Genomic DNA, 27,081 nt, shown 5'->3' on the forward strand with positions numbered 1-27,081 from the left:
CTTTAAATCTTTCCCTCTTCCCACATCCCACTCTTCTACCCCAGAAGTCACCTCTGTGTTGTAGCTGGTGTGTATTTTTATTATAACCTTAATACTCTAACTGCATTGCTGTCCCATAGTAATACATAGAAATGTTCGTTTCTATACATTGCTTCTTTTCATGCAGTGTTGTTTTTGAGTTTACCAGTAAATCCCAGTGTACGAATGTGGTTTAAGCTCACAGCAGGATCACCTGATTAGGGAAGTGTCATAGTGCGATCTCATTTTAGCATTTGTTAGGAGCGTGAACTTTACCAGTTAATTTATCAATATTAGTAAGATAAATAACATCATGCATGTGTCTGGTATGATTTTATCCCCAGGCTCCTGAAGTTATTATGTCTCAACATTATGATGCTAAGGCAGACCTGTGGAGCATAGGAACAGTGATATATCAATGCCTAGTTGGAAAACCACCTTTTCAGGTAGCCTGACTTTATATCTGTGCTCAGTTTTGGGATCTTCTCATTTTGCAGTTGCCTTTGACTTAAGAAAACAGGGAACACTTTGAAAACGGTGCTTTTGGTTCCCTTGTGACTTGTTTTGATTTTGTTACAGGCAGAAACTGCTATAGTGAGCCAGAACATCTTTTGCTTTTCCTTTTTTTATCTGCCCTCCCTTTGTCGTTGGCCTGGACATAAAGCTCGCTTTATGTTTCCCAGGCTGGTGACAACTAGCCAGGGACAGGACTGACACCCTGGTGGGAAGTGGTGTGAACAGTGATGTTCCATGCTTCCTGCTTACCTGGGTGTGGGAGGCCCTGCACTCCACATGAGGGCAAGGCCTGGTCTCGGAAGATGAGCGGGACCGCCTCCAGCTTCCTGGTCCTGGCACTGCTGGGTGAGAGAAGGCTGATGGTTTAGTTTTGGTGGACATTATTTGGGGTTATTCTCCCCTCTTCTCCACTCCGCTCACATCCTGTCAGAAAGAGGCCCTCCAGAACGAATCGTGATGAGTTCCTACTGCCCAGTTACAGAGAGGTTTTTCTGAACCTGAAAACTGGAACAGAGTAAACAGAGTAAAAAAGGATGTAAAATCAGTGCCCCGCCTGGTTTAGACACTTACCCTCTCAGCCCCGTTGGGGACAGAGGGGCAGCAGGAGGGGCAGGTGGAGGGGGGCGCCACTAATCCTGCAGCTCTTACTGTGTGGGAGGGCGGCATCTGCTGTCGAGGAGGGACTGAGAGGCAGCTGTTGGTTTCTTTCCCTTCCTTGTGCCCTTGGCAGTCCTAAGAGAAAATATACCCTGATTGTACACAATAAAAATGTAGGTGTTAGGCTGGCAGGGTGACCTCCAGAGTAGTTGTTCTGAACTCTTCCTAAGTTTCGGACTCCTCTGGGAGACTGACCTCGGCAAAGATACCCTAAGTCCAGATAGGCAGAATTCGCACAAAGTTCCAGAGGTTTTTAAGTTCCTGGTGCCCATCTGTGGCCCCTTCTGCAGCCCAGGACTTTCAGGTTCAGAATATGTGCTTTATAGCCAGCATTTGAGCATGGATCTCATGATTTGAACTTTCTGCCCCCATCGTCTAGGGAATAAAACCTTGTTGTTTTTGTTTGTTTGTTTTTAAACAGGCCAATAGTCCTCAAGACCTCAGGATGTTTTATGAAAAAGCAGGAGCCTAATGCCTAGGTACGTATTTGGTTATGCTGGGTTTTACTGTCTGTGAATGCAGCATTATTTGAACTCGTGTTACCGGTTTCCAGTCTTGAATCTTTCTTCAGTTGACAGTAATGGGAGAACATTCATTTTAACCAGAAATCTGAAAATTACTGGTGCATCACAGGTGCCTGGATAGTGCTGGCCATTTTTTTTTTCTTTTTTAAAATGTAAAGTATATTTAAAAGGGAAAAAAACACACACACAGAAGTTTTACATGTTCTTGGGGGGAAGGGAGACACAAACAGAACAGATGTGTGTGAACTAGGCAGTCAGTCCCTCCCTCGGTCTTCCCTGCTCTCCAGGATGACATGGGCTGGCTCTGTACCTCCTGTAGATATGTACACGTACATGTTTTGTACAAATTACATCATACTTGGCAAATTGTTCTGCAACTTTTTTTTACTGTACAGTGTATCATAGACACCAGTTAGCGTCAGGATATAGAGAACTACTTCATTCTTTTAAATGGTTCATAGAGTTTCATGGCTAAATGTTTCATATTTTGCTAAATCAGATCCTTGTTTTCATTTTTTGGTTACTCCAAACAGTGTTGAGTGAAGTGTGTGTGTGTGTGTGTGTGTGTGTGTGTGTTGGTGTACAGTCCTGTGTATTTCTTTAGGATAGACTCCTGGACATGGAATTAGGAGACCACAAGGGATGCTCTCCCAATTAGCTAATGCAGCACCGCCACAGAGTGCTTGTTTCCCCAGGGTTTCACCAACACGGGATGTTATCACAGCAGGTGCCTCACAAACAGAAGGGGACCAATTGGCTCTTTAATTTGCATTGTTTCCTTTACTAGTAAAGTTGGTGCTTTTTCATTTGTCTCATGTCCTTTTGCAGTTTTTATTCTGTGAATTGCATGGTCCTATTACTCATTTTTCTATTGGTTTGTCTTTTTCTTAGTGGATTTTAGGAAGCTGTATTATTTCTCACTCGAATTGGAGCTGTGCCATTTTCCAGACAATGGGAGGTGGCTCTTCTTCTAATAGAGAGTTCTGGCAAATATGAGTGCCAGGCTGATTGTGCTTCTGAAGTGCTTTATGCCTGCACATACTCAGATAATATCAATAAACACAATGCAGGAACCTCCCGAATTGATGCCCTTTCTCAAAGGCAGTTGCTTAGTATTTTGTTTTGTTTTTCTTCTGGAAGGAATGAGGCTTTACCATGCTCTTCTTGGTTTAAGGTGTGTTTGTGAATCTACATATACATTTTCACTTACCATCGTGAAGGCGAAAGTCGTGTGTTTAACCTGTATAAACTCACCACTTAAGAGTCTTTTTCTTCCTTTCCCCCAGTATTCCCAGAGAAACATCACCTTACTTGGCTAATCTCCTCTTGGGTTTGCTTCAGAGAAACCAGAAAGATAGAATGGACTTTGGTAAGTAATATTTTCAAATTCTGTGTGCGTTCTAATTTGATTTCTGTGTATCCCCCAAAAAGTTATTTTTAAAAAGATACTATAGAGTTTTCAGGAGAAAATTCAAGTCAGTTTCTTTCTTTCTCTTCATCTTTTTTCTTCCCTTATTTTGTAAATATTTATTGAGTGCTCGCTATGTTCTAGATACAGGGGGTAGAGTTAATGAAGAAAATCCCTGTCATCACATAGCACATATTCTCGTGCAGGAGAGGCAAACAAAGGGTAAAGTCAACGCACCATAAAGAAGGTGATAAGTGCTCTGGGAAAGACAAGGGAAGGGAAATGCCCATGGGGGAGGGATTGAAAGTTTAAATTCCATGAAGCCCCTTCTGAGGAAGTGGTCTTTGAATAAAGACTTGATTGATGGACAAGGGATAGTGAGACAGTGGGCGGTGTGCTTGTCTGTGGGAAGAGCTCGCCAGGTGGAATGAACAGCCGGTACAAATGCCCAGGGCTGGGAGTGCCGTGTCAGCTGGAGGAACAGTTAGAAGACCAGTTAAAGACGTGGGCTTTTGCTCAAAATGTGTAGGGGAGAGTGTGAGCTCAGGAGTAATAGGATCTGACCCATGTTTTAGAAAGGATCATTCTGGTTGCTTGTTGCCAACAGACTGTGGAGCGGGGTGGTGAGGACAGGAGCCCGGGGACCAATCTGGGGACTACAGCAGTTACCCCAGTGAGAGAGGAAGGGACTCAGGCTGGAATGACAGCCATGGAAGTGGTCGGGAGTCCCTTGAATTCTGCATGTTTTTGGAGGTAGAGACCATAGTATTTACAGATGAATTGGATGTGGGGTGTGAGAGAGAGAAGACTCAAAGATGCCTCCAGGGTGTCTGGCCTGGGTGCGTGAAGGAATCGAGTTGTTTGTTACAGACATGCTTGAGGCTCTGTGGCCAGAGTAGGCTCTGGGGCAAATCAGGGGTTCAGCTTGGATCTGTTAAACTGAAGACACACATTTAACGGAGGGATGCAGATGCCCAAAGGGCATTTGGAGTCCAGAGGAGAGGTCTAGGCTGGGGATGTATTTCGGAGATCTGGGAGGAGGCAAAGGAGGAGAAACACTCCAGAATCCTGGTGGAAAGTCCCTGGCCTTGAAGATGAGGTTTCAGGAGACAGGCAGGGGCCGCTCCGTGGCAGTTTGGTTTTCACGGCAGTGTGAGGGCTGTGGGAGAATGGGCTCTGGGTGCTCCGCAAGGCCTGAGTTCAGATTTTTACATTCTGAAGGCGAAAGCCGTATCACTGATATTGAGCCTTTCTTCTTTTTATAATATAATCATTTAAAGCTAAACATTTCTTTTTTTTTTCTTTAAAGATTTTATTTATTTGACAGAGAGAGATCACAAGTAGGCAGAGGGGCAGACAGAGAGAGAGGGGGAAGCAGGCTCCCCGCTGAGTAGAGAGCCCGATGTGGGGCTCAAACCCAGGACCCTGGGATCATGACCTGAGACAAAGGCAGAGGCTTTAATCCACTGAGCCACCCAGGCGCCCCTAAAGCTAAAAATTTCTAAGTATTTTAACTTTACACGGTCTAGGAATGCTTAATACTATAGGGATTGTCCAGTCTTGGAAGGCTTTGAAAGAACATTTTCCCCTGAAATTGTCTGGGTCTCAGCTCCTCTTTGGGGGCAGTTTGTTAACTTGTTTTTATCAATCTCATGTAAAAGATTGTTCTTTTCGATCTTACTCGTAGCAGTCATATGTAAAAACAGCATGACTTAAATGTCAGACCAGAAAAGCCATAAGACATGTTCAGTGAAAATGCTTTTTAAATTAACCTTGATCTTGACATTTTTAGAAAGAAATAAAAAAGTGTTTGATTTTTCCTGTAGTAATTAGTTGTAATATTAATAGAGATTTGCAAAACCTTAGTCCAGAGTTTTGGTCTCTTCATGTGTGTTATGGAAGTCCATATAGGTTCCTGGATAAGACAGACCAGGGTTTGAATTCTCATCCCTCAGCTTGCTGGCTTTGACGTTGGAGAAGATACATGGCCTTTATGCACTTTATCCTTGTCTGTAAAAGGAAGATAATCCTGTGTGTTAAGTTTGTGAGGATTAAATAAACTGGTATGTGAAGCACTCAGTTTGTTGTCCTAGCAAATGTCCTCAGTAGACAATAGCTCTGGAAGTTTCCATATAGGGGACAAGGTGAATAGTCTGAACATGTATTTTCTTAAAGTTTTGTAAAGTTGGAACTAAATTTCAGCAAATGGACTTGGTAAATATTTTTATCTTTCAGGGGGAGAAATTAAATTGAGAGTTGCTCTGTAACCATGAGAAATAGGGGTCAATACTGAAACAATAGACTCATCAATAATAGTTTTAAAATACTAGATTATATATTAAGTATTTGTATATTTTCCCTGCCATAGCAATGGATTTGGGATGTGGTTTCAGAGCATTTACATTCAGTTCTTTTCTGTTTCATCCCTATGATGTTCATTGTAAAAATTAGCATTAAAAATCTTATATGTCAAACCAGAATTTATGTATATGTATAGTAATTTTTGTTCCAAAAATTATCTCTGGTAGAAAATATATTTTTTTTCAAAACCCTCCACATTTCTATTCCTTAGCAAGTCTTGCAACTGATATTTACACTGAGTGGCTTTTGGTGATTTATTTCAGTAAGACCCCCAGGGCCCTTCAGAGTGGAAGATACGCTAGCCTGACCCTGAGTTAAGCTTTTCCTGATCTTGTACCTCCTCATTTAAATCCCATGCTGGTGTCACGCCGCCCTCCTTGCCTGCTCTGTGAGATTTACTAGCATACAGGTCTGGGACAGGAGATTAGCTTTATGGGTTTTTAAAGAATTAATGAAATATTTTAAACACACAGGAAGGTAAAGTAAAATAATGAACGGCCATGTCCTCCTGACTTATTTACCTTTAATTAGCAGACTTATTATGTAGGTTTTATCCTTGGTAGACAGCCAAAGAAATTAAATCAGACTTAGAGATTTTTAAAAAAATGTGAAACCAGCTGCAGGAATATCTCTTCTGGGATAGAAGGATGGGATTTATTATATAAATCAGCTGCCTGGATTGCCTCTAGGACAGTTAACCCCAGCCGTGCTTCCGTATACACTTTGGGGTCCTGCTCACAGCCCCCTGCCCCCCACAGGAGGACAGGGCAGGTCCCCGAACATGCCTGCTTTCGTGGAGCCTGCTGCGTTGGGAATGCGTGTTTGCAAAACTCACAATTATTATTTTAAATTTTTCGTGAATTAAGATTGATTTATAATCTGATAATTTTTATAGAGGATTTATAAAAATCATAGGCTTCTACAGCGGAAGGAGATGGAGGCTACATAAAGAAGTTAATAATAATTATTTATGATCTCAACACTGTTAAATACATCAACAAGATTAACCCGTCTGCTACTCAACCTGAGCTTAAGGGATGCATTCTCCATTTTCATTACAGAAGCATTTTTTAGCCATCCTTTTCTTGAACAAGTTCCAGTGAAAAAATGTGAGTACCTTTTTTTTTTTTTTTTTGCATTTTTGCTTGAAGAGTGAAGGCAGACAGACTTAAAGGAAAAATTAGTATTTTGTGTCACAAATTAATTTTTGATTGTGCTTCTCAAGATTTCATTGAGCTTTATTTATTGAATTCCAGTCATTTTTTTTCCCCAAGTCCCAGTTGAAATATTTGTAGTAATTGCTGCAAGTTTAGTTTTACCCACAGGAGCTGTAATAAGTAGGTAAATGAATCTGGTCAGCACAGCGATGTCGTCTCTTAGACGAGCTGTGTAAGTCTCTGCAGCGCACATCTCTCTTCACCTGTGTTTCTCCCCCCAGCCTGCCCAGTTCCAGTGCCCGTGTATGCAGGCTCCGTCTCTGGGAGCTCCTGTGGCAGCTCTCCATCCTGTCTCTTTGCCTCTCCACCAGTAAGTTTTGGTTTTATTAACTATAATTTCAGAGTGAGTGCTATTGCCTCTGTCCCTAAGGGAGCCTGGGATACATTGTGGATTCCCTTCTGATGTGCAGTGTTTACTAGAACTTACATTCTGACGTGCCCATTCCAGTGCTACTGCTGAGCTTTGGACAGAGAACATTATTGTTGAGTCAGATGGACCTCGATTTGCACTCTGCCCTCTGTAGCTGTGTAAGCTTCAGCAAGAAATGTCACCCCCCGGGCCATTTTCCTCTCAACAGCGAGTATCGTACTCACAACTTTTGATGCCCCGTGGGTTGGAAAGGCTGACAGCTGCAGAGTACCCATCAGAGGCAGGGAGGCAGTAACTTCATTTTCTCCAGCTATCATCGCATCCGTCTGGGTGTTTATCGTACGTAGAATTTCCACTGGTGGTGAGTGACCGCGGAGCCACATTCCTCACACTTCAGTTCCCTGAATGCCGGTTCCCAGCCCTTCAGGACTTGCTCCACCCCAGCCGCCTCCCTCCTCTGGGCTTCCCTGGCCATTTTCTCTGTGGTTCTCTTTCCTCCAGCCTAAGTGCTGCTTCTAGATCCGGAGAATTTCTGCTCTGTGCTCCCAGGGTTTCACTCTGCCGTCTTCCGACCCTTCCCCCACTCCTTGCTCTGGGCTGTGACCTTGAGGCTTTCCCATCAGCTGAAGTTCCAAGGGCTCTTGTGTCAGCTCTGGTGACTGTTTTCCAGATTAGCCTGGCAGACGTGAATTTCTTGAATTCTGCCGGTGGAGGGTGGGGCAGTCATAAGAGGAAGTGATTGTGTAATTAGTGGGTTCGCCTTAGAGGTTTAAGAACATGGGACTCGGGAGCTTCTGCACCCCGTACTTGCTGCATTAGCCAGGTCCAATGACTTAATCTCTTTGAGCCTGTTGCTCCTAGGGAAAGCGAGTGTAATTGACCTATTTCATAGGTTCTTTTAAGTGTAAATGAGCAAAAGCACTTTACTATCATGTCTGGTACACAGTACTCAGTAAGTGGCAACTGCTGTTAGACTATTGTTTTCAAGGAAAACCTAACAGCCCATGGCTAAGGCAGATGCTGAAGAAGCCGATTGCAAACAGACAAAAAAAAACCCTTTTTGCCTAACCCTCCAGACTTAAACCAAGTTAGAAAAAGCAGATGGGATAATAAGACATTATATTCCCCTAAATTTTTTTTAAAAAGCTAAGAGGGGAAAAAATGTGTTGTGGATTTCCTGCTTCAGTCTGGAATATTAGAAAACACTGGATTTGGAGTGACTGGGGAGAAACGCGGAGGAAGTGTACTGGCATGGAGAGACCGTTGGCTTTATCTGGGGTCAGGCCCATCTGGCCTCAGCACTGGCCAGGCCGCTGGCTCATGCTTCACCTGGAGCAGCTCAGCTCCAGCGCTGAGCCGGGGCCCCCTCCTCTGTAAGGTAGGCTTCATGAACAGCAGCCTTGGGCGTGCTTGACAAATTGTAGCTATTATTATGAAGTCTCTATTTGATGCGGTGTGAGACGTGAAAAGCGAAGTTGATGCTTGAGAAAGGAACCACAGGGAAGAATCTAATTATGAGAAGATGTGGGAGAGAGCAAGAAGAGAGGAGCCTGTTTGTAGGATGACCAAGGAATGAGATAGAGGGGGTCCAGTAGGAGGTTCATTGACTTGGAGATTGCTTTGACTGGCGAGAGCCAGTTGGGGTTTTCTGTTGTGTGGGGCAGCATTGAAGGGGAGAGCGCTCGGAGCTCGGCTCAGGCTGCTGGCCAAGAGATGGAGTGCTAAGAGAGGTGAGGACATGCCAGGGGGAGAGAGGAAGCATATTTAGATGCTAGAAACTTTGGTGGGAAAACCATTTTTAGAAGGCTTTTATTAAAAGCTAATGGTTGGGCACCTGGATGGCTCAGTCCATAAAGCATCTAACTCTTGATCTCAACCCAGGGCTTGGTCTCAGGGTCGTGAGTTCAAGATCCATGTGGGGCTCCACACTGTGCGTGGAGCCGACTTAAAAAAAAAAAAAAGGCAAAAGAAAAAAAAAGGCAGCTTGAAATGAAAATAAAAAGGGAAAAAGGAAAGCTGAGGAGTAAAAGGAAATCCAGAATCTGTATAATTTCCAGATAATGAGAAATAGGATGGTTTAATAGGCCTTGCTTTTAATGTAAACTGCCAAAAATAAGATGGTTTTATGCATGCCTCCCCTTTCTTCCTACGGCTGGAGTAGACTCATGTGGAGGGTTGATACACACAGGCATGCACATACAACATTCTCTTTTTACATTCTCACACAAATACCCAGCTGCTACTTGATTCCAGACAAATCTTGAAAGGAAAAAAAAATCCAAGTCAGTCTTTTAGTTACGATAGTGGCTATAGGTTAAATGCTGTTTAGATCATGTTTCTTGGTTTCATAACATTTATTAAACACCTCGTCTGTGTAAGGTTCTGGTTGATACTAATGAATGAAACGACCAGGTCCCTTACATTAAGGAGCTTTGAATTTAGTTGTGTGGGGACGAGGTAGATAAAGCAACCACTGTTGGAAGCTTATGTGTGTGTCTCATTATTGCCTGTGGGAACATGAATGGGGAGCATGAAATCAGAGCAAGAACTCAGGAAGGCTGCTCAGGGGAGGGCATTGAGCTGACTTTTGAAGAAAGACCTAGCAAGGTGGATTAGTAAAAGAATGGTATTATAGGCAGAAGAATTCTCATTCATGAAGTTCCGGAAGCATGACGCCCTGAAGGAACCCTGGAGCCTCTCTCGGCCCACTTAAGTTTGTTAAAATTAAGTGAAATTTAACATTTTGTAACTTAGGCTAGCCACATTTCAAGTGTTCAATAGCTGTCTGTGGCTAGTGGGTCGCCAGCACACCGTGCGCTCAGATGTAGACCGTCTCCATCATCGCTGGAAGTTCTGTGGACAAGGCTCCTCGGAGCAGTCCAGGCTGGGGGACACAGAGTACTGGTGGCATGCGGAGGGGCAGGTGCAGCTAGAGAGGCAGGGGGCTGCTGTCTCTTGACGGGATTTGGCTGTGGGAGCCATCAGAGTGCTTTTAGGTGGAGGTGTGCTGTAAGCCGCCGCAGGGTGGAAGCCGGGGCTTGAGAGCAATAGAGAGTAGAGTGGTCGCTCTGTTAGAGCACGGAGAACCCACAGACTGTTGCACCTTTCTTGTTTTGTTTTTTCTTTTTCCGAGAACGAGGGCCTGAGCTGCAGGGAAGGTGGGGGCCAGGTAAGAGAAAGGTAGAGTTCACCAAGCTTGGAGCTGCTTGAACGGGAGACCGAATGGATGGATGATGGTGAGGTCACTCCGGCAGGGAGCGCGGGGAGCAACGCTTTGGAGCAGGAAGGTAGTGAGTTAGTCCAGTGCTCACTGGAGAGATCTAGGCCGCAGAGGTGAGGGGGTACTTGGAGGGTGAGAGTGGTCGCTGCGGTGCGGATAGAAATGTGAGGAGTGCGGGCCATGATGAGCACTGGGTGTTCCACGTAACCAGTGAGTCACTGCACACCGCATCAGACGCTAATTACGTACGGTGCAGTGGCTAACTGAACAGAATTTTTAAAAAATGTGAGGCGTAGAGGGTCCAGAGTGGCACCTTGGGGAACTCCACACTCCATCCCTCTCCTTTAAGGGATGGAAGAGAAGCCGGCACCCACAGAACAGACTAAGAAGTGGGAGGAGAAGCCGGTTCACTGAACGAAGGGGTTGAGCGTCGAGTGGTCTGCAGCGCGGGTGAAGCAGAGTGCGGGTAACACGACGTGGCAGGGGGAAGCCTGGCCAGCCTGGTGAAGACCGTGTGACTGCACAGGAGAAGGCAGAAAAGGGGTTATGGTGGGTTGAGCGATACGTAGGAGGTGAGGAGCTTGTGTCAGTGAAGATTGATAATTTCGAGAGACATCGTTAAAAAGTAAAGAAGTGAGAGAAGACGGTGATTAAAAGGACTGCAGGGATTTGAGGTGTGAGAAAATGGAATGAGTTTATGCACAGAGGGGAAGAAAACCAGAGGAAAGGGAGAGGGTGAGACCGTAAGGGGCAGAGGGAGCTGGTCCAGGTCTCTGAGGAGGTGGAGGGGACCGGACTTAGAGCACGGGGTGGAGAGACCAGCAGGGAGAAGATCCCTTCCACTCAGATGCTGTGGCTGCAGACGGTTTGACAAAGGCATGGAAGAGCTTGAGAAAGGGCCTGCCTAAACCACTGGAAAGAAATTGTGGAGTTAGATGCTTGGAATCACATCTCAGCTTGAGCACTTTTTAGCTGTGGGATCTTGGGCAAATTTCCTAAACTTCTGAGCTGTCTGTTTGTATCCATGTATGACATGGGTTTCAGAACAGGACTGGGGTTAGGTAAGACATGGAAAGCACCCAGCGGGGTCTAGTCCATGGTAGACGGTTGGTCATGTTAGTCTTTCCATTGTCCCTTCCCTTTATTACTAGACACACAAGGTCTCTTTAAAAAGTGATGAGGGGATTGTATGTCATGTGTGTCACACACACACACACACACACACACACACACACACATACACGATAGGAGATCTGATACAGATTTCATTGCACAGTGACATTCGAAGGAGCCCTAGCAGTGAATTGGGTGTTTAGGACATGGGTTTAAGATCAAAGGGCATTGTGTAGTATTTTTCCTTTTCTTAACTAGAAACGAAGGTTAAACAAGGTCATAGAGGACTTAACATAATAAATTAGGAAGTTCATTGTTTCAGAAAACCATTGTGTAACCAAGACATTTAATTAGAGGTGTCACTTGAGTCCCTGAACTAGGCAAATGCCACAGGACATACAACTGCTTACATCTGTGTATTTGCTTATATACCTTTTATATGCTTTCCTTTCCTTCCTGTCCTATCTCCTGCAAACCCACTCCTCCCCCTAACAAAAGAAGAACAAAAGCAATGTACCCACAGCCTGTAAGGTTTTCCAGATCTTGCTTTCTGTGAGCAAACGTAAATCTCTAGGCTTGAACGTAGCTATCCTTATCGATCTATTTACTTTTTTGCATAACGTGGTCTCTTGCTTTCCTGTTTATAATGTTTTCTTCACTGGAGGTTTAAAACTTTTTAAAATGTGTGCAGGATGTTGTTAGTCTAAAGTCCCTGGACATAGTGTTTTAGTCATCGAGTGAATAGTTTTTGAGTACCTGCTTTGCTAGGCCAAGAGCCAAAATGGGGCATGTTGAGATGATGAAAACACACCTCAGAAATTTCAGGAGAGGGAGACATGTACGTGATAAGTGGTATGATATATTTTTAAGTATCATTTTTGGAAAAAAATGATAGAAGTCTTTATATGAAGACACTTTAAACTGTGCTTTTCTAAGGGAAAGATTTTCCAAAGAGATTTCTTTTTTCCAAAATTTTAAGATGGAATTAACTTTATGCCCACTTTTATGAAGACAGTATTCCTTAGTCTAATGGCTATTCTGACGTGCATTTTATTACTAGGCCAGTTTTAATTTTATGTTGTTAATTTTAGTCCCTTCCAGATATGCAGCATATTCAGGAAGAAAACTTATCCTCCCCACCATTGGGTCCTCCCAACTATCTACAAGTGTCCAAAGATTCTGCCAGTACTAGTAGCAAGAACTCTTCTTGTGACACGGATGACTTTGTTTTGGTTCCACACAACATCTCGTCAGACCACTCATGTGAGAATCTTTTCTACTTGTACACATTATATTTCTTAATTTACTAGACTAGCATTTATTTTTAACCTTTATATCATGCTCTCTCGTGCAGGGCACCTTTTCAAAGGGGCACTTTATTTAGTTGTGTGAATTCCCAGAACTATATACCTACCATTCTAAAATCTGCTCAGTCATCTTCCATGAAGCAGTAACTTTGGATTCTGAAGGTAGATGAGAAGTTTGCAGGAAATGATCTCAAATTCTGTTTGTATCCACACAGAAAGAAATAGGAAAGTCAGCAGAATTAAAGGAAGACCTCTGTTGCAAAAACCACCTTAAGAGTCAAGGGAATTTAAAACCAGTCTGGATGCCCTTCAGAAGAGACTGGCATGAGGTCAGGAATGAGTTTCACAAATATATGGGGAGAATTTTTATAAAGGAAGCAGAATCCAAGTTGACTAAATACGGTCAGGGCTCTGAGGAGCAGTAAAGGGCACCAGAAGACCTACAAAAAAGAAGTTAGAGAAAACCATCAAGAAAGAAGGAACTGTGGTTTGGTGGTAAAGGAACGGGATCAGAAAAACTAGAAATTGGGTTCCTTCGATAATTGAATAGTATCAAGTTGACCATATGCAGGTTGGAGAAATTCATGTCCAGAGGTCTGTGTAGTAGTTTGTCAGATACCAATGGCACAGCTGCTACTGTTAGGCATCATGCCAGGTGTGAAGGCCGTCATCCCCAGAGCATGCGCTTTGGGGATGTATCCACTGGGGAAGGGGGCGCAGGGACAAGGCTGCAGGAGAAGGTGGGGCGGTTCACCATCGGTGCTCCGACAGCTGGGAGTTCCCTGTAAAAATCCAACATACGGTGGTTTTCTTCTATTTTAAAAAAGGAATTAAGACTTTAAAAATTATGCAGTATTTCAAGCAGGAAATAATACAGCAGATACGCAAATCCACCCCCATTCTAATTTTATTTATGTCAGTGTTTAGCCATGTTGTTTTAGATGTCTTTTCTTAAGGATAAAAAATGCTGTATAGGTACAGCCAAAGTCCTTTTCCTTGTTCCACTCTTGCTGGAGGTTAATTCTTACTGTAGATTTTTTTTATACTTCCGCATATCCTGTATCTATAAATGATGTACAGTGTTCTTGTGTTTTTACAGTTTTAAGTAAATGGTATACGGAACGTTTCTATAGCTTGTTTTTTTATTCATGTTTCTGTTACATACCTAGATACATATCTAGATACGTATGCAGTTCATTTTAATATCTGAAATTTACAGTATAACTATATTTTATAATACAACTCAACCACACGTTTTTCCATTTTTTGCTGAGGTTGACCTGGATAATTTCTATCTTTTCACTGTTCAAAGTATATTGTAACAGATGTCCTTGTATCAGAGTTTCTTCCACATGGATGCTCTAGAAATTTTCGACTTCAGATCTATAAAATATTGGTACAGACAAGTTGTAGGCAATCAGTAGTTTGTGCCATGCTGCCCCAATGGAATAACGGTGACTTATAAGAATTTTTTTTTTCATCTTTAAATCTTTAACTTTCCCTGGAATTCACTTTTGTAGATGGAATAAGGTAGGGATCTTAGTATTGAACATTCTGTCCTTTCTCTGTTGATAGACTGGATTTGTCCTGTTAGGTTTATATAAAGAATTGGGTTTGTTATAAGGTGTTCTATTCTGTTGGTCTATTTGTCTGTATTATAATCATTTTTAAATTTGTGTGTGTGTGTGTGTGTGTGTGTGTGTGTGTGTGTGTGTGTGGCGGGGGTGGGGTGATGGTAGAGAGCATTTTAGTATTCTTTGGAATCACCCTGGCTACTCTTGACCGCTTTTATCCCCATGTAGTCTAATTTCAGCTTGACAAATCCTACAAAAAAACATTTGGCGATTTTGATGTGAATTTGATTGGTTGATTTTGTAAGACCTATACAGGAACAGTTAATGATCTTTACAATATTAAATTGCCAAATCAAGAAAAGGTGTTTCTCACAAAATCATAGTAATCATAGGGGAAGAGAAGGAAAAACGAAATAAAAACAGAGAGGGAGGCAAACCATAAGAGACTCTTAACTCTAGGCAACAAACTGAGGGCTCCTGGAGGGGAGATGGGTGGGTGGGTGGGGTAACTGGGTGACGGGCATTAAAGAAGGGACTTGATAGAATGAGCACTAGGTCTTTTAGCCATCTGACAAACCACTAAATTTTCCCCCTGAAACTAGTAATACCCTATACATGAACTAACTCGAATTTAAATAATAAAAAAAGAGTATGCGTTTCTCTACTTATCTAGGTTTCCTTAATGTGTTTTGATAGATATTTCTATTTTCCTACATAAAGGACATTCACATCTTTTGTCTTATTCTAGTTACCTTTGTTTTTTTTTTCCCTTGTGTAAATACTGTATTTGGTGATTTTTTTTTCCAAAACCACTCCTGTCAAGGTCTCTGTGCTTCCAAATCTCAGGTTATTTCTCAGTCTTCAGCTTTTTGATGTATTTACAGCATTTGTTATAGTTAGCCAACCCCTTTTTAAAATTTTATATTTTTTATTTTTTTAAAAAATATTTTTTTGTTTATTTGTAAGAGAAAAAGAGAGTGAGAGCATAAGCAGTGGGGGAGAGGCAGGCAGAGGGAGAAGTGGCTCCTTCCCAAGCAAAGAGCCCAGTGCAGAACTGGATTCCGGGACCCTGGGATCACAACCTGAGCCAAAGGCAGGTGTCCACACACCCTTCTCTTTATTAAAAATTTGTTATTGTAAAATACATCATGCTTATATTTTAAAAACATTTTATTTATTTAGAGAGAGTAAGAGCAAGTGGAGGGAGAGAGAGGGAATCCCAAGGAGACTTTGCACTAAGCCCAACATGGGGCTCGATTTCATGACCGAGATCATGATCCAAGCTGAAATCAAGAGTTGGACACTCAACCGACCAAGCCACCCAGGTGCCCCAAAGATTTTATTTTTTTTAGAGCAGTTTTAGGTTTATAACAAAACTGAGAGGAAGGTACAAGTTTCCACATATCCCTTGCCTCCCCGTTCTCAGCATCACTCACCAGAACAGTACATGTGTTGCTGAGGATAAACCTACATTGACACATCACAGTCACCCAAAGTCCATAGTCTACTTAGAATTCATTCCTGATGTTGAACATTCTGTGGGTTGGGGGGAAGGTATAATGACATTTATCCATTATTATAATATACAAGGCATTTTTTAAAAAGATTTTATTTATTTATTTGACAGACAGAGATTACAAGTAGGCAGAGAGGCAGTCAGAGAGAGGAGGAAGCAGGCTCCCTGCTGAGCAGAGAGCCTGATGTGGGGCTCGATCCCAGGACCCTGGGATCATGACCTGAGCTGAAGGCAGAGGCTTTAACCCACTGAGCCACCCAGGTGCCCCAATATACAAAGCATTTTTACTGCCCTAAAAATCCTCTGTGCTCCCCACCTGTCCCTCGGAAACCACCGGTATTTTTTATTGTCTCTACATTTCTGTACCACAGTTTGTCCATTTACCTATTGAAGGACACTTTGCTTCCAAGTTTTGACAATTAAGAATAAAGCTACTATAAACATCTGTGTGCAGGTTTTTGTGTGGACATAGTTTGCAGCTCCTTTGGATAAATACCAAGGAGCATGACTGCTGGCTGGTATGCTAAGAGAATGTTTAGTTTTGTAAGAAAACACCAAACTCTTCCAAGTGGTTGTACCATTGGTGCATTCCCACCAACAATGAGTGGAGTTCCTGTTGCTCCACATCCTCACCAGCATTTGGTGATGTCAGTGCTCTGCGATGGGCTGTTCTGGTAGATGTGCAGTCGAGTCTCGTTTTTATTTGCATTTCTCTGATGACATCTGATGTTCAGCATTTTTCATGTGCTTATTCACCATTGTATAACTTCTTTGGTGAGGTGTCTGTTAAGATCTTTGGCCCATTTTTCAACTGGGTTGTTTGTTATCTTGTTGAGCTTTAAGAGTTCTCTGTATATTTGGGATAACAGTCCTTTATCAGATGTGTCTTTTGCAAATATCTTTGTTCAGTCTGTAGCTTATATTCCATTTTCTTGATATGGTCTTTCACAGAGCAGTTGATTTTAATTTCAATAAGTTCATCACTAATGATTAATTCAAACATTAAATAAATTTCTTTCACGGATTGCATGTTTGGTGTTGGTATCACAATACCCAGGGTCCTCTAGGTTATGTTGTCTTCTACAATATTTGCTATTTTTTTCTTTTATATTTAGGTCTGTGGCCCATTTTGAGTTAACTTTTTTTTTTAAAGATATTATTTATTTATTTGACAGAGAGAGACACAGTGAGAGAGGGAACACAAGTAGGGGAAGTAGGAGAGGGAGAAGCAGGCTTCCTGTGGAGCAGGGAGCCCAATGCAGGGCTTAGTCCCAGGACCCTGGGATCATGACCTGAGCCAAAGGCAGACGCTTAACGACTAAGCCACCCAGGTGCCCCTTGAGTTAATTTTTTTGAAAGGTCTGTATCTAGATGCATTTTGTTATTATTGTTGTTCTGTGGATGTCTACTTATTTTTTTTTGTTTTTTTTTTAAATATTATTTATTTATATTTGACAGGCAGAGATTACAAGTAGGCAGAGAGGCAGGCAGAGAGAGAGAGAGGAGGAAGCAGGCTCCCTGCTGAGCAGAGAGCCCGATATGGGGCTCGATCCCAGGACCCTGGGATCATGACCTGAGCCGAAGGCAGAGGCTTTAACCCACTGAGCCACCCAGGCACCCCTGGATGTCTACTTATTATAGCATTATTTTTTAAAGACTGTCTTTGCTCCATTGTATTGTCTTTGCTCCTCTGTCAAAGATTAGTTGACTAAATTTTTGAAGGTCTCTTTCTGGTCTCCCTATTCTGTCCCATTGATCTATTTGTTTATTCTTTTGCCAGTATAACACTGTCTTGATTACTGTAGTTTTATAGTGAGTCTTGAAGTTGGGTAGTGTCAGTCCCTTGTCCTTCTCCTTCAGTGTTCTGTTGGCTGTTGTGGGTCCTTTGCCTTTCCATTTAACCTTTAGATTAGTTTGTCGATATCCATAAAATGACTTGCTGGGATTGTCATTGGGATTGTAGTGAATCTATAGATCAAGTGGGGAAGAACTGGCATGTTGACAATATTTAGTCTTCCTATCCAAAAACATAGAGTATCTTTCCATTTATGTGTTCTTTGATTTCATTCATCAGAGTTTTGTAGTTTTCCTCATACAGGTCTTATATGACTTTTGTTAGACTTATACCTAAATATTTCATTTTGGCGGGTCCTGATATAAATGGTGTTGCTTTTTTAATTTCAAATTTTAGTTGTTTATTATTGAGATATAGGAGAGCAATTTAATTTTTAAATATCAACCTTGTATTCTGCAACCTTGCTTTAGTCACTTATTAGTTCCAGGAGATTTTTTGATCAATTCTTTTGGATTTTTTTTTACATAGGTAATCATGTTATCTTCGAACAATAGTTTCATGTTTACCTTTCCAAGCTGCATACCTTTCATTTCCTTTTAACTTATTGTATTAGCAAGGACTTCAAGAGCTGTGTTGAAAAGAAGTGGCGAGTGAAATAGGACTTCCTTCAGATTATGAAACTGTAATAACCACAGCCAATAGAGAAATCAATGGAAGAAAAAGAAAGAGAGAAGACATCCTTATATTTTTACCCAATCTTGATGGAAAAGCTTGGAGTTTCTCACCCTTTAGTATGGTGTTAGCGGTAGCTTTTTGTAGATATTCTTTATCAAGTTGAGACAGTTCCCATCCATTCCTAGTTTACTGTGAGATTTTATCATGAATGGTGGTTGGATTTGTCAAATTCTTTTTCTGTGATGTTCTGTCTATCAATGGGATAGATCACATTAATTTTAGAATGTCGAACCAGCCTTGCATACCTGGGATAAATCCCATTTGGTCATGGCATATAATTCTTTTTATACATTGCTGAATTCAGTTTGCTACTATTTTGTTGGAGATTTTTGCATCTGTGTTCATGAGAAATACTGGTCTGCAGTCTTCTTGTAATGTCTTTTTCTGGTGTTGGCATAAGGGTAATTATGGCCTCATAGAATGAATTAGGAAATATTCTCTCTGCTTCTATCCTTAGAAAGAGATTGAAAATAGATACTTGGTATAGTTTCTTCCTTTAATGTTTGATAGAATTCACCAGAGAACTCATCTGGGCCTCATGCTTTCTGTTTTAGAAGGCTATTAATTACTGATTCAATGTCTTTAATATATAAAGACCTATATTCAAATTGCCTGTTTCTTCCTGAGTAAATTTTGGCAGATGTGTCTCTCACAGAATTGGTCTGCTTCATCTATGGTGTCAAATTTGTAGGCATAGAGTTGTTCATAGTATTCCTTTATTATCCTTTTCAGTGAGATCCCTACTGGTGTCTCTGCTTTCATTTGTAGTATTAGTCATTTGTATCCCCCTTTCTGGTTTGTTTGTTTTTTTTTTTCCATCTTTTGTTAACCTGGTTAGAAGCTTATTGATTGTTGTGTTTTCAAATTCATTTAGTTAAAAATCTTTAAAAATTTCTCTTGAGATTTCTTCTTCTGCCAATTTGTTATTCAGAAGTATGTTTTCAGTCTCCCTGTATTTTGGGATTTTTCAGTTACTTTTCTGTTACTGATTTCTGGTTTAATTTCGTTATAGTCTACAAGCAGAAACTGATTTCGATTCTTTTAAAAAAATTTTTTTGGTTGTTTTGTTTTGTTTGTTTTAAAAAAGATCTTATTTATTTATTTGAGAAGGAGCACAAGCAGGGAAAGGGGCAGAGGGAGAAGCAGACTCCTTTCTGAGTGGTGAGCCTGATGCACGGCTCTGAGTTGAAGGCAGACGTTTAACTGACCGAGCCTCCCAGGAACACCTCTTTTAATTTTGTTAGGATGTGTTTTATGGCCCAGAATGTAGTCTATCTTGGCAAATGTTCCATGTGAGTTTGAGAAAAATGTGTATCCTGCTGTTGTTGGATGAAGCTGTCTGTAGATGTCAATTATATCTTGGTGATTAATGGTGTTATTGAGTTCAACTGTGTCCTTACTGGTTTTCTGCCTGCTGGATCTGTCCATTTTTGAGGGATAGGTGTTGAAGTCTCCAGCCACGTTAGTGGTTTCACCTGTTTCTACTTGTAAGTTTTACCTTGTATAGTTTGACACCTTGTATAGTTTGACGCCTTGTTAGGGGCATGCATAATGTTAAGGAAGAATTGCTATGTCTTCTTGGAGAATTTATATTTATGTAAATATAAATATATCATTACATAAGGCCCTTCTTTATTCCTAACTTTTCTTACACTGATGTCTGCTCTGTCTGAAATTAATATAGCTATTCCTGCCTTCTTTTGATTAATGTAAGCATGTTAGTGGTAGCATGGTCTGTTTTTCTCCATCTGTTTACTTTTAATCTGTGTGTCTTTATATTCAAAGTAATTTTCTAATACACAACATGTATTTGGGTTGTGTGTTTTAATCCGCTCTGAAATCTGCCTTTTAATTGGTGCATTTAGGCCGGTGACGTTAGAAGTGTTATTGATAAACCTGGATTAATATCTAACATTTGTTACTATTTTCTCTTCATTGTCCTTGTTCTTTGTTCCTGTTTTTGTCTTCCACTCTTTTTCTGCCTTTTGTGGTTTAACCTGACAATTTATTATGATTTAATTTTCTTTCTTTCTTAGCATATCAGTTGTACTTTTTTTTTCTTCCTTTATTGGTTGCCCTAGAGTTTGCAATATATATTTATAACTATTCCAAATCCACTTCATTATTTTTAAAAAGCTTTATTTATTTATTTTAGAGAGGGGACATGTGTAGGCAGTGGGGAGGGGTAGAGGGGGCGTGAGAGAATCTCAAGCAGACTCCCGGCCGAGCGTGGAGTCAACAAGGGGCTCAGTCTCACGACCTGAGATGGTGACCTGAGCCAAAATCAGCAGTTGGACACTTAACCAACTAACCCAGCCAGGTGCCCCAGTCCAGGTCCACTTTCAATTTTTTTTTAATTTTTTATTTTTTATAAACATATGTTTTTATCCCCAGGGGTACAGGTCTGTGAATCGCCAGGTTTACACACTTCACAGCACTCACCAAAGCACATACCCTCCCCAATTTTTTTTTTTTAAGATTTTACTTATTGGGGCGCCTGGGTTGCTCAGTGGTTAAGCCTCTGGCTTCTGCTCAGGTCTTGATCTCAGGGTCCTGGGATCGAGCCCCGCATCGGGCTCTCTGCTCAGCAGGAAGCCTGCCCCCCACCCCCACCCCGCCTGCCTCTCTGCCTGCTTGTGATCTCTCTCTCTTGCTGTCAAATAAATAAATAAATAAAATCTTTAAAGATTGTTATTTATTTATTTAAATTTATTTAAATAAATCACTAAATTTATTTAAGATTTATTTAAAATCTTTAAAGATTTTATTTATTTATTTATTTGACAGCGAGAGAGAGAGAGAGAGAGAGAGAGCAAGCGAGCGCACAGGCAAAGGGAATGGCAGGCAGAGGGAGAAGGAGAAGCAGGCTTTCTGCTGAGCAAGGAGCCCAATGCAGGGCTCGATCCCAGGACCCTGGGTTCATGACCTGAGCCCAAGGCAGATGCTTAACTGACTGAGCCACCCACATGCCCTCCAGGTCCACTTTTAAATAAAACTGTACTACTTCATGGTAGTGTCAAGTACCTTATAGTAACAAAATTCTAATTCCTTCCTGCCATCCCTTGTATCATCGCTGCCATCCATTCTAGTTGAATATAAGAATCCATAAGCCTATCCCTGTATACATAAGACATATGCAGTAAGCATACATAACTGAATATACTATTGCTATTATTTTGGCAACAAATCCCCTCAATTTTTATTGTCTGAGAAAGTCTACTTTTCCTTCACTTTTGACAGATAATTTTGCAGGGTTCAGAATTCTAAGTTGGTGGTTTACTTCTTTTAACACTTTAAATACTTCGTTTCATTCTTGCTTGTGCGATTACTGAGAAGTTAATGCAGTTCTTTGTTTCTCTCAAAGTATAGTGTTCTTTTTTTTACTTCTTTCAGAATTTTCTTTATTTTTAGTTTTTCTGTTAATTTGAAAATGATCTGCCTACCTGTAGTTGTTCTGGGCATTTATCCTGCCTGGAGTTCTCTGAGCTTTGTGAATCTGTGGTTTGGTGCCTGCCCGTTCTTTTGGGGGAAATTCTCAGTCATTGTTTCCAGTATTTCCCTCTGTTCCTTTTGTCCTTTCTTCTCTTTCTAGTAATCCCATTACACATGTTACACCTTTTGTAGTTGTCCCACGGACCTTGGATATTCGGTTTTTTTTTTTTTTTTTTAATATTTTATTTATTTATTTGACAGAGAGAAATCACAAGTAGTCGGAGAGGCAGGCAGAGAGAGAGAGAGAGGGAAGCAGGCTCCCTGCTGAGCAGAGAGCCCGATGCGGGACTCGATCCCAGGACCCTGAGATCATGACCTGAGCCGAAGGCAGCAGCTTAACCCACTGAGCCACCCAGGCGCCCCTATTCTGTTGTTTTTTAAAGGAAATCTTTGTTGGGGCACCTGGGTGGCTCAGTGGGTTAAGCATCCGGCTCAGGTCCTGATCCCAAGGACCTGGGACCGAGCCCCTCGTCAGACTGCCTGCTCATTGGGAAGCCTGCTTCTCCCACTCCTTTCCATGCCCCCTGTTTGTGCTCTCTCTGTCAAATAAATGGATAAAATCTTACAAAAAAAAAAAAAAAAAGCTTTGTTTTCCAGTTTTTGAAGATTTTGGCAATAATGTTCTCTAGTTCAGAGCATATTTCCTTAGCTGTGTCTGGTCTACTAATAAGGCTACCAATGGCATTTTTCATTTCCTTTACAGTGTTTTTTAATCTCTAGCATTTCTTTTTGGTTCTATGTTAGGATTTTCATCTCTCTCTTTATATTACTTGTCTGTTCTTGCTTGTGATCTACCTCATCCATTAGGGCTCTTAGCATATTAATCATAGTTGTTTTAAATTTCCAGTCTGATAATTCTAACATGACTTCCATATCTGGTTCTGAGGCTCACTGTCTCTTCAGTCTGTGTTTTTTGCTTTTTGGTATGCTTTGTTACTTTTTCTTGATAGTCATACATGATGTCCTGGGTAAAAAGAACTGCTGTAAGTAGGTTTTATAGAAGTGTGATGGGGAGCTGTGGGGGGAGGGGGAAGTGTTCTGTGACTGGGTCTCAGTACTTTAGTGAGCCTAGGTTTCTGGTCTGTGGGCTTCACACATGTTTCCCAGTTTCTTTCTCCTGCCTGAAGATGGGACAGGATGGCTCTAGGGCATTAGGGTTGGGTATTTACCTGCCCCCAGCTCAGTCTGGGGCTTAATTCGAGCAGGTAAAGCTCTGATTGTTTCCCCTGAAGGCTGGCCCTGCGAAAAACAGAGTGCTCACACCTATTTAAACCTGGTCCCTTTTCTCCTCCCCCTCCAAGAGGCAGGAGTGGATTTTTTCTGTTTACTAAGTGAGCATATGAGTTTCCCGGGATAAATCTGACAATATTATGGGCCTCCCTGTGACTAGATCCTTCTGGAATTTTTAACTCTGAGAATTGTCCACAGTGATCCTCTTGCAATTGTCAGTCCCAGTTCATGTTTTTCTGTCCTGGCTGTGCTTTCCTCAAGCCTTTTGCTGGTGAGTCTCTTCTCAGATAAACCACAACTCCGCGGGTGTTTGCCTTTCTGCCTCTCTAATCCTGCGGCATCAGTTTGCCTCGGTCCTTCTCTCTCTTTTGGATCCAAGAACTGTTGATTTTTCAGTCTGTTCAGCTTCTTACATGTGATACTGGGCCCAGAAGTCCCCATGTAAGATCTTTAAAACATCTGTACAATTTAAAAGTAATAATAAGACAAGTACCAGAGTGCACTCTGATTTTCTTCTTTTGTCTGATTTTATTTTTGTTTTGTCTTATTGCTCTAATTTTAGGGAAATTTCCTTGATGTTTTCTTTTCTTGAGTTTTTCATTTATGTTCTCATATTTTTAAGTTTTAGAAGCTTCCCCTTCTTTTGAGCGTTGTTCTGATTTCAGTGTGTAGTATTTTATCTCTAAGGACATTAATTACAATTTTTTTTAACTTTTCCATGAAAAATACTTCTTTTTTATCTCTCCCAGGTTGTTTTAGAGTCTGGGTTTCAGATTAGATTCCTTCCTTAGATGTTTGGTAATTGTCATATATTCATAATTAAGAATGGAAAATTAGAACGTTGTTTGAAAGCTTCGTATGTGGTGGGTCTTAAGGACAATGAGTTTACACTGATGATGTATTATGTATTCTGCTTCCTTTTCGGAGGAAATCTCCTGGAGAAGACTCCCTCATACCATGTGGGGGAAATTTCTATTGGCTCTTGGGTCTCCTAGGTCAAATAATGCTTCAATCAACTTTGTAACTTCTAAATTTTTGTGGCTATTGACTTTTCTATTCTTTTTGCCCTTGTGAACTTAGGTTCTCTTTTCTCTCTTTCTATAATATGGTATCATATCAAAATAACAATATAATTAACTAAAACCATTTAAAATCATTTTATGGGGGCCCCTGGCTTACTCAATTGGTAGAGCATGTTAGTCTTAATCTCATGGTCAAGAGTTCAAACCCCACGTTGGGTATGGAGCCCACTTAAAAAAACAAAAAAGTCTTTTTGTGGGTCTTTTTGTCCTTAGGGTAATCCTGTTAGGAATGTCCAATCAAATTACTAAACTTAAAGTCACTTGAAAAAAATTCCCTTCTAGTGATAACACTGACAGATTGTTACATAAGGTTATGTATGACGGAAGATGATAAATGTTTTGCTTCATTTTCACTTTTGATTTCTAGGGATCTTTTTTTCCTTTTGATTTTATCTTGTTTCATAATTATGTATGGCCCCAAACTCAAAGCTAGAAAATGAAGTACACTTAGTGAAATATAGCTCCTATCCTTGCCCCATCTACCTTGTTCCCTCCAGTACCATATCAGGAGCTATTCTCTTTAAAATAGGTCCCTTCCTCCCTCACTTCTCTTTATTCTCTTACCCTGATTTATTTTCCTTTATATACATTTTTAAATATTTATATTATTTATTTATTTTGAGAGAGCGTGTATGTGTGGAGCCGGATGCAGGGCTCCATCCCATGACCCTAAGATCATGACCTGAGCTGAAATCAAGAGTCTGATGCTTAAACTGAGCCACCCAGGTGCCCCGTTTTCCTTTATATTTCTTATCATGTCTGACACTATTACCTTCTTTCCTTACTAGAATAGAAGCTTCATGGGAGCAGGGACTTCAGATGTGCCAAAATAAATGCATTTCTCCATTCTTATTTAGGGCCCTTCAGAAGGATATTTGTGTTTGTTTCCTTTTTTTCCCTTTTTGAGTATGGGCTAGCAGTGTAACCTATACTTTTTAAAAACTTATTTGGTCAGCACTGCTATTTCATATCAACACATTGATTATGCCTTTACAGCCATTTAAAATCACCCAGACAGTGTGATATAATGGACATCCTAGTGACAAGAATGAGGAGAGCCTGCGTTCTGAGCTCAGCTCTGTTCCCATGTATAGATGATACCGGAGTAGGGACGCTGGCCTGTGGCAGGTGCTACTGTGCCTGAGAGGCCCCAGCTTCCACGAAGTCTTGTTCAACAACCCATGCAAGGCAGGAAGTGTTATGCGGGATGGGGGTGCTCCAACATTGGGGTGAACTAGACTTTGTTTACAGTCAGTTGTGCTAGAATGTCACTTGTGTGTTCCTAAAACTTAGCACTCTCTAAGTGCTAAGTGGTTAGTAAAAACCACAGAGTTCATGGGCAAATTGGAATTGAGGACATAACACTCAAAAACGTTGGTGTGTGGCATATTAAAAGGAACATCATAAAAATGTCAGCACAGTTTTTACTATGCATGTTAAATGGTGAAGAAAGATATCAGACTGAAGTAAATATGACACTTTACCTTGAAAAGCCCTGATGTTTGTTTATAGAAGTGTTACACTTTACCTTGAAAAGCCTTGATGTTTGTTTATAGAAGTGGGCACTGAAGGGTTCCACCTATGAATTCAGCTGGGTGCAGTGTTCAGTGTTTTTACTCATGGTTTTTACCTGCTTTTACTCGTGGAGGAAAGTGCATCTTAAGCAAGTGATAAATTTGTGTGGTGCTCAGTTTTTTCCGAATAATCATGTTGGAATGGTTTACATTTTTTTAAGCAGGTGGCAGAGCAGAACTGATGGTATTTTTCTCTTTCTCCTTTAGATGATATGCCGATGGGAACTACTGGCAGACGTGCTTCAAATGAGTTTTTGGTGTGTGGAGGGTATGTTTATATATATTAAATTAGAACTTTTTCATATTTTGGTTTTTGTGAGTAAAGTTATAGAACTTTGACCATGTTTTTGATTCTAAAATTTATTTTATTTCACAATTTGTCATTTCTTTTTTTAAAAATAGTTTAAGTTATAGATAAAAGCACATAAAATCTGTTGTCTTCCCCATTTTTAAGTTTACACATCAGTAGCTTTATGTATATTCACAATGTTGTACAACCAGTCTCCAGAACTTTTTCATCTTGCAAAACTAAAACTCAGTACTCATTATGTAGTAGCACTCCCCATTTCTCCCACATCTAGGTGCTGGTAACCACTGGTCTACTTTCCCTTTCTATGAATTTGACTGCTTTAGCTACCTCACATATATAATATGTGGAATATATAATATGTATCTTCTTGTGACTGGCTTAGTTCAATCACCATAATGTCTTCAAGGTTGGCCCATGTTGTAGCATTTGAAAAAATTTCTTTTAAGGCTGAGCCATAGTCCATTCTGTGTATATACTGGGTTTTGTTTATCCATTCATCTGTCAATGGACAATTGGATTTTTTCTCCCTCTTGGCTATTGTGAGTAATTCTGCTATAAATATGAATGTGTAGGTATCTGTTTGAGATCCTGCTTTCAATTTTTTTTGTATATATACCCAACACTGGGGTTGCTGGATCATATGTTATTTCTATTTTTAATTTTTTGTGGAGTTGCCATGCTGTTGTCCATAGTGGTTGTACCATTTTACATTGCTACCAACAATGTGCAAGCGTTCCAGTTTCTCTACATCTTCAGCAACACTTGTTATTTCTGTTTGTTTGTTTGTTTGTTTTTTAGATAATAACCATCTTAATGAGTGTGAGGTGATATTGTGGTTTTAATTTGCTATTATCTCTAGTGGTTTTTGAGTATCTTTTCATATACTTATTAGCCATTTGTCTATCATTTGTTGTTGAGTTGTAGGAATTCTTTATATATGTTGGATATTAACCCTTTACCAGATATATGATTTACAGAAGTTTTCTCCCATCCCAAAGATATTCTGTCCACTCTGTTGATGTGTCCTTTGAGCATAGAAGTTATAGATTTGATGTGGTCTCA

The 27,081-nt window shown here is 40.8% G+C and overlaps 1 protein-coding gene across 1 annotated transcript in view; it reads left to right on the forward strand.

Annotated features, from left to right (window-relative positions):
• The window catches only part of LOC116578429 (serine/threonine-protein kinase ULK2-like), an 82,148-nt gene that overhangs the window by 21,156 nt on the left and 33,911 nt on the right, over positions 1–27,081 (forward strand). Inside the window, 8 exon segments of the mRNA XM_032322761.1 lie at positions 363–464; positions 1,613–1,649; positions 1,652–1,670; positions 3,002–3,084; positions 6,546–6,593; positions 6,923–7,011; positions 12,496–12,667; positions 25,917–25,977. Coding sequence (XP_032178652.1) covers positions 363–464; positions 1,613–1,649; positions 1,652–1,670; positions 3,002–3,084; positions 6,546–6,593; positions 6,923–7,011; positions 12,496–12,667; positions 25,917–25,977 — 611 coding nt within the window.

The sequence above is a fragment of the Mustela erminea genome, chromosome 18 (genome assembly GCF_009829155.1).
Source record: "Mustela erminea isolate mMusErm1 chromosome 18, mMusErm1.Pri, whole genome shotgun sequence".
Lineage (NCBI taxonomy): Eukaryota > Metazoa > Chordata > Mammalia > Carnivora > Mustelidae > Mustela > Mustela erminea.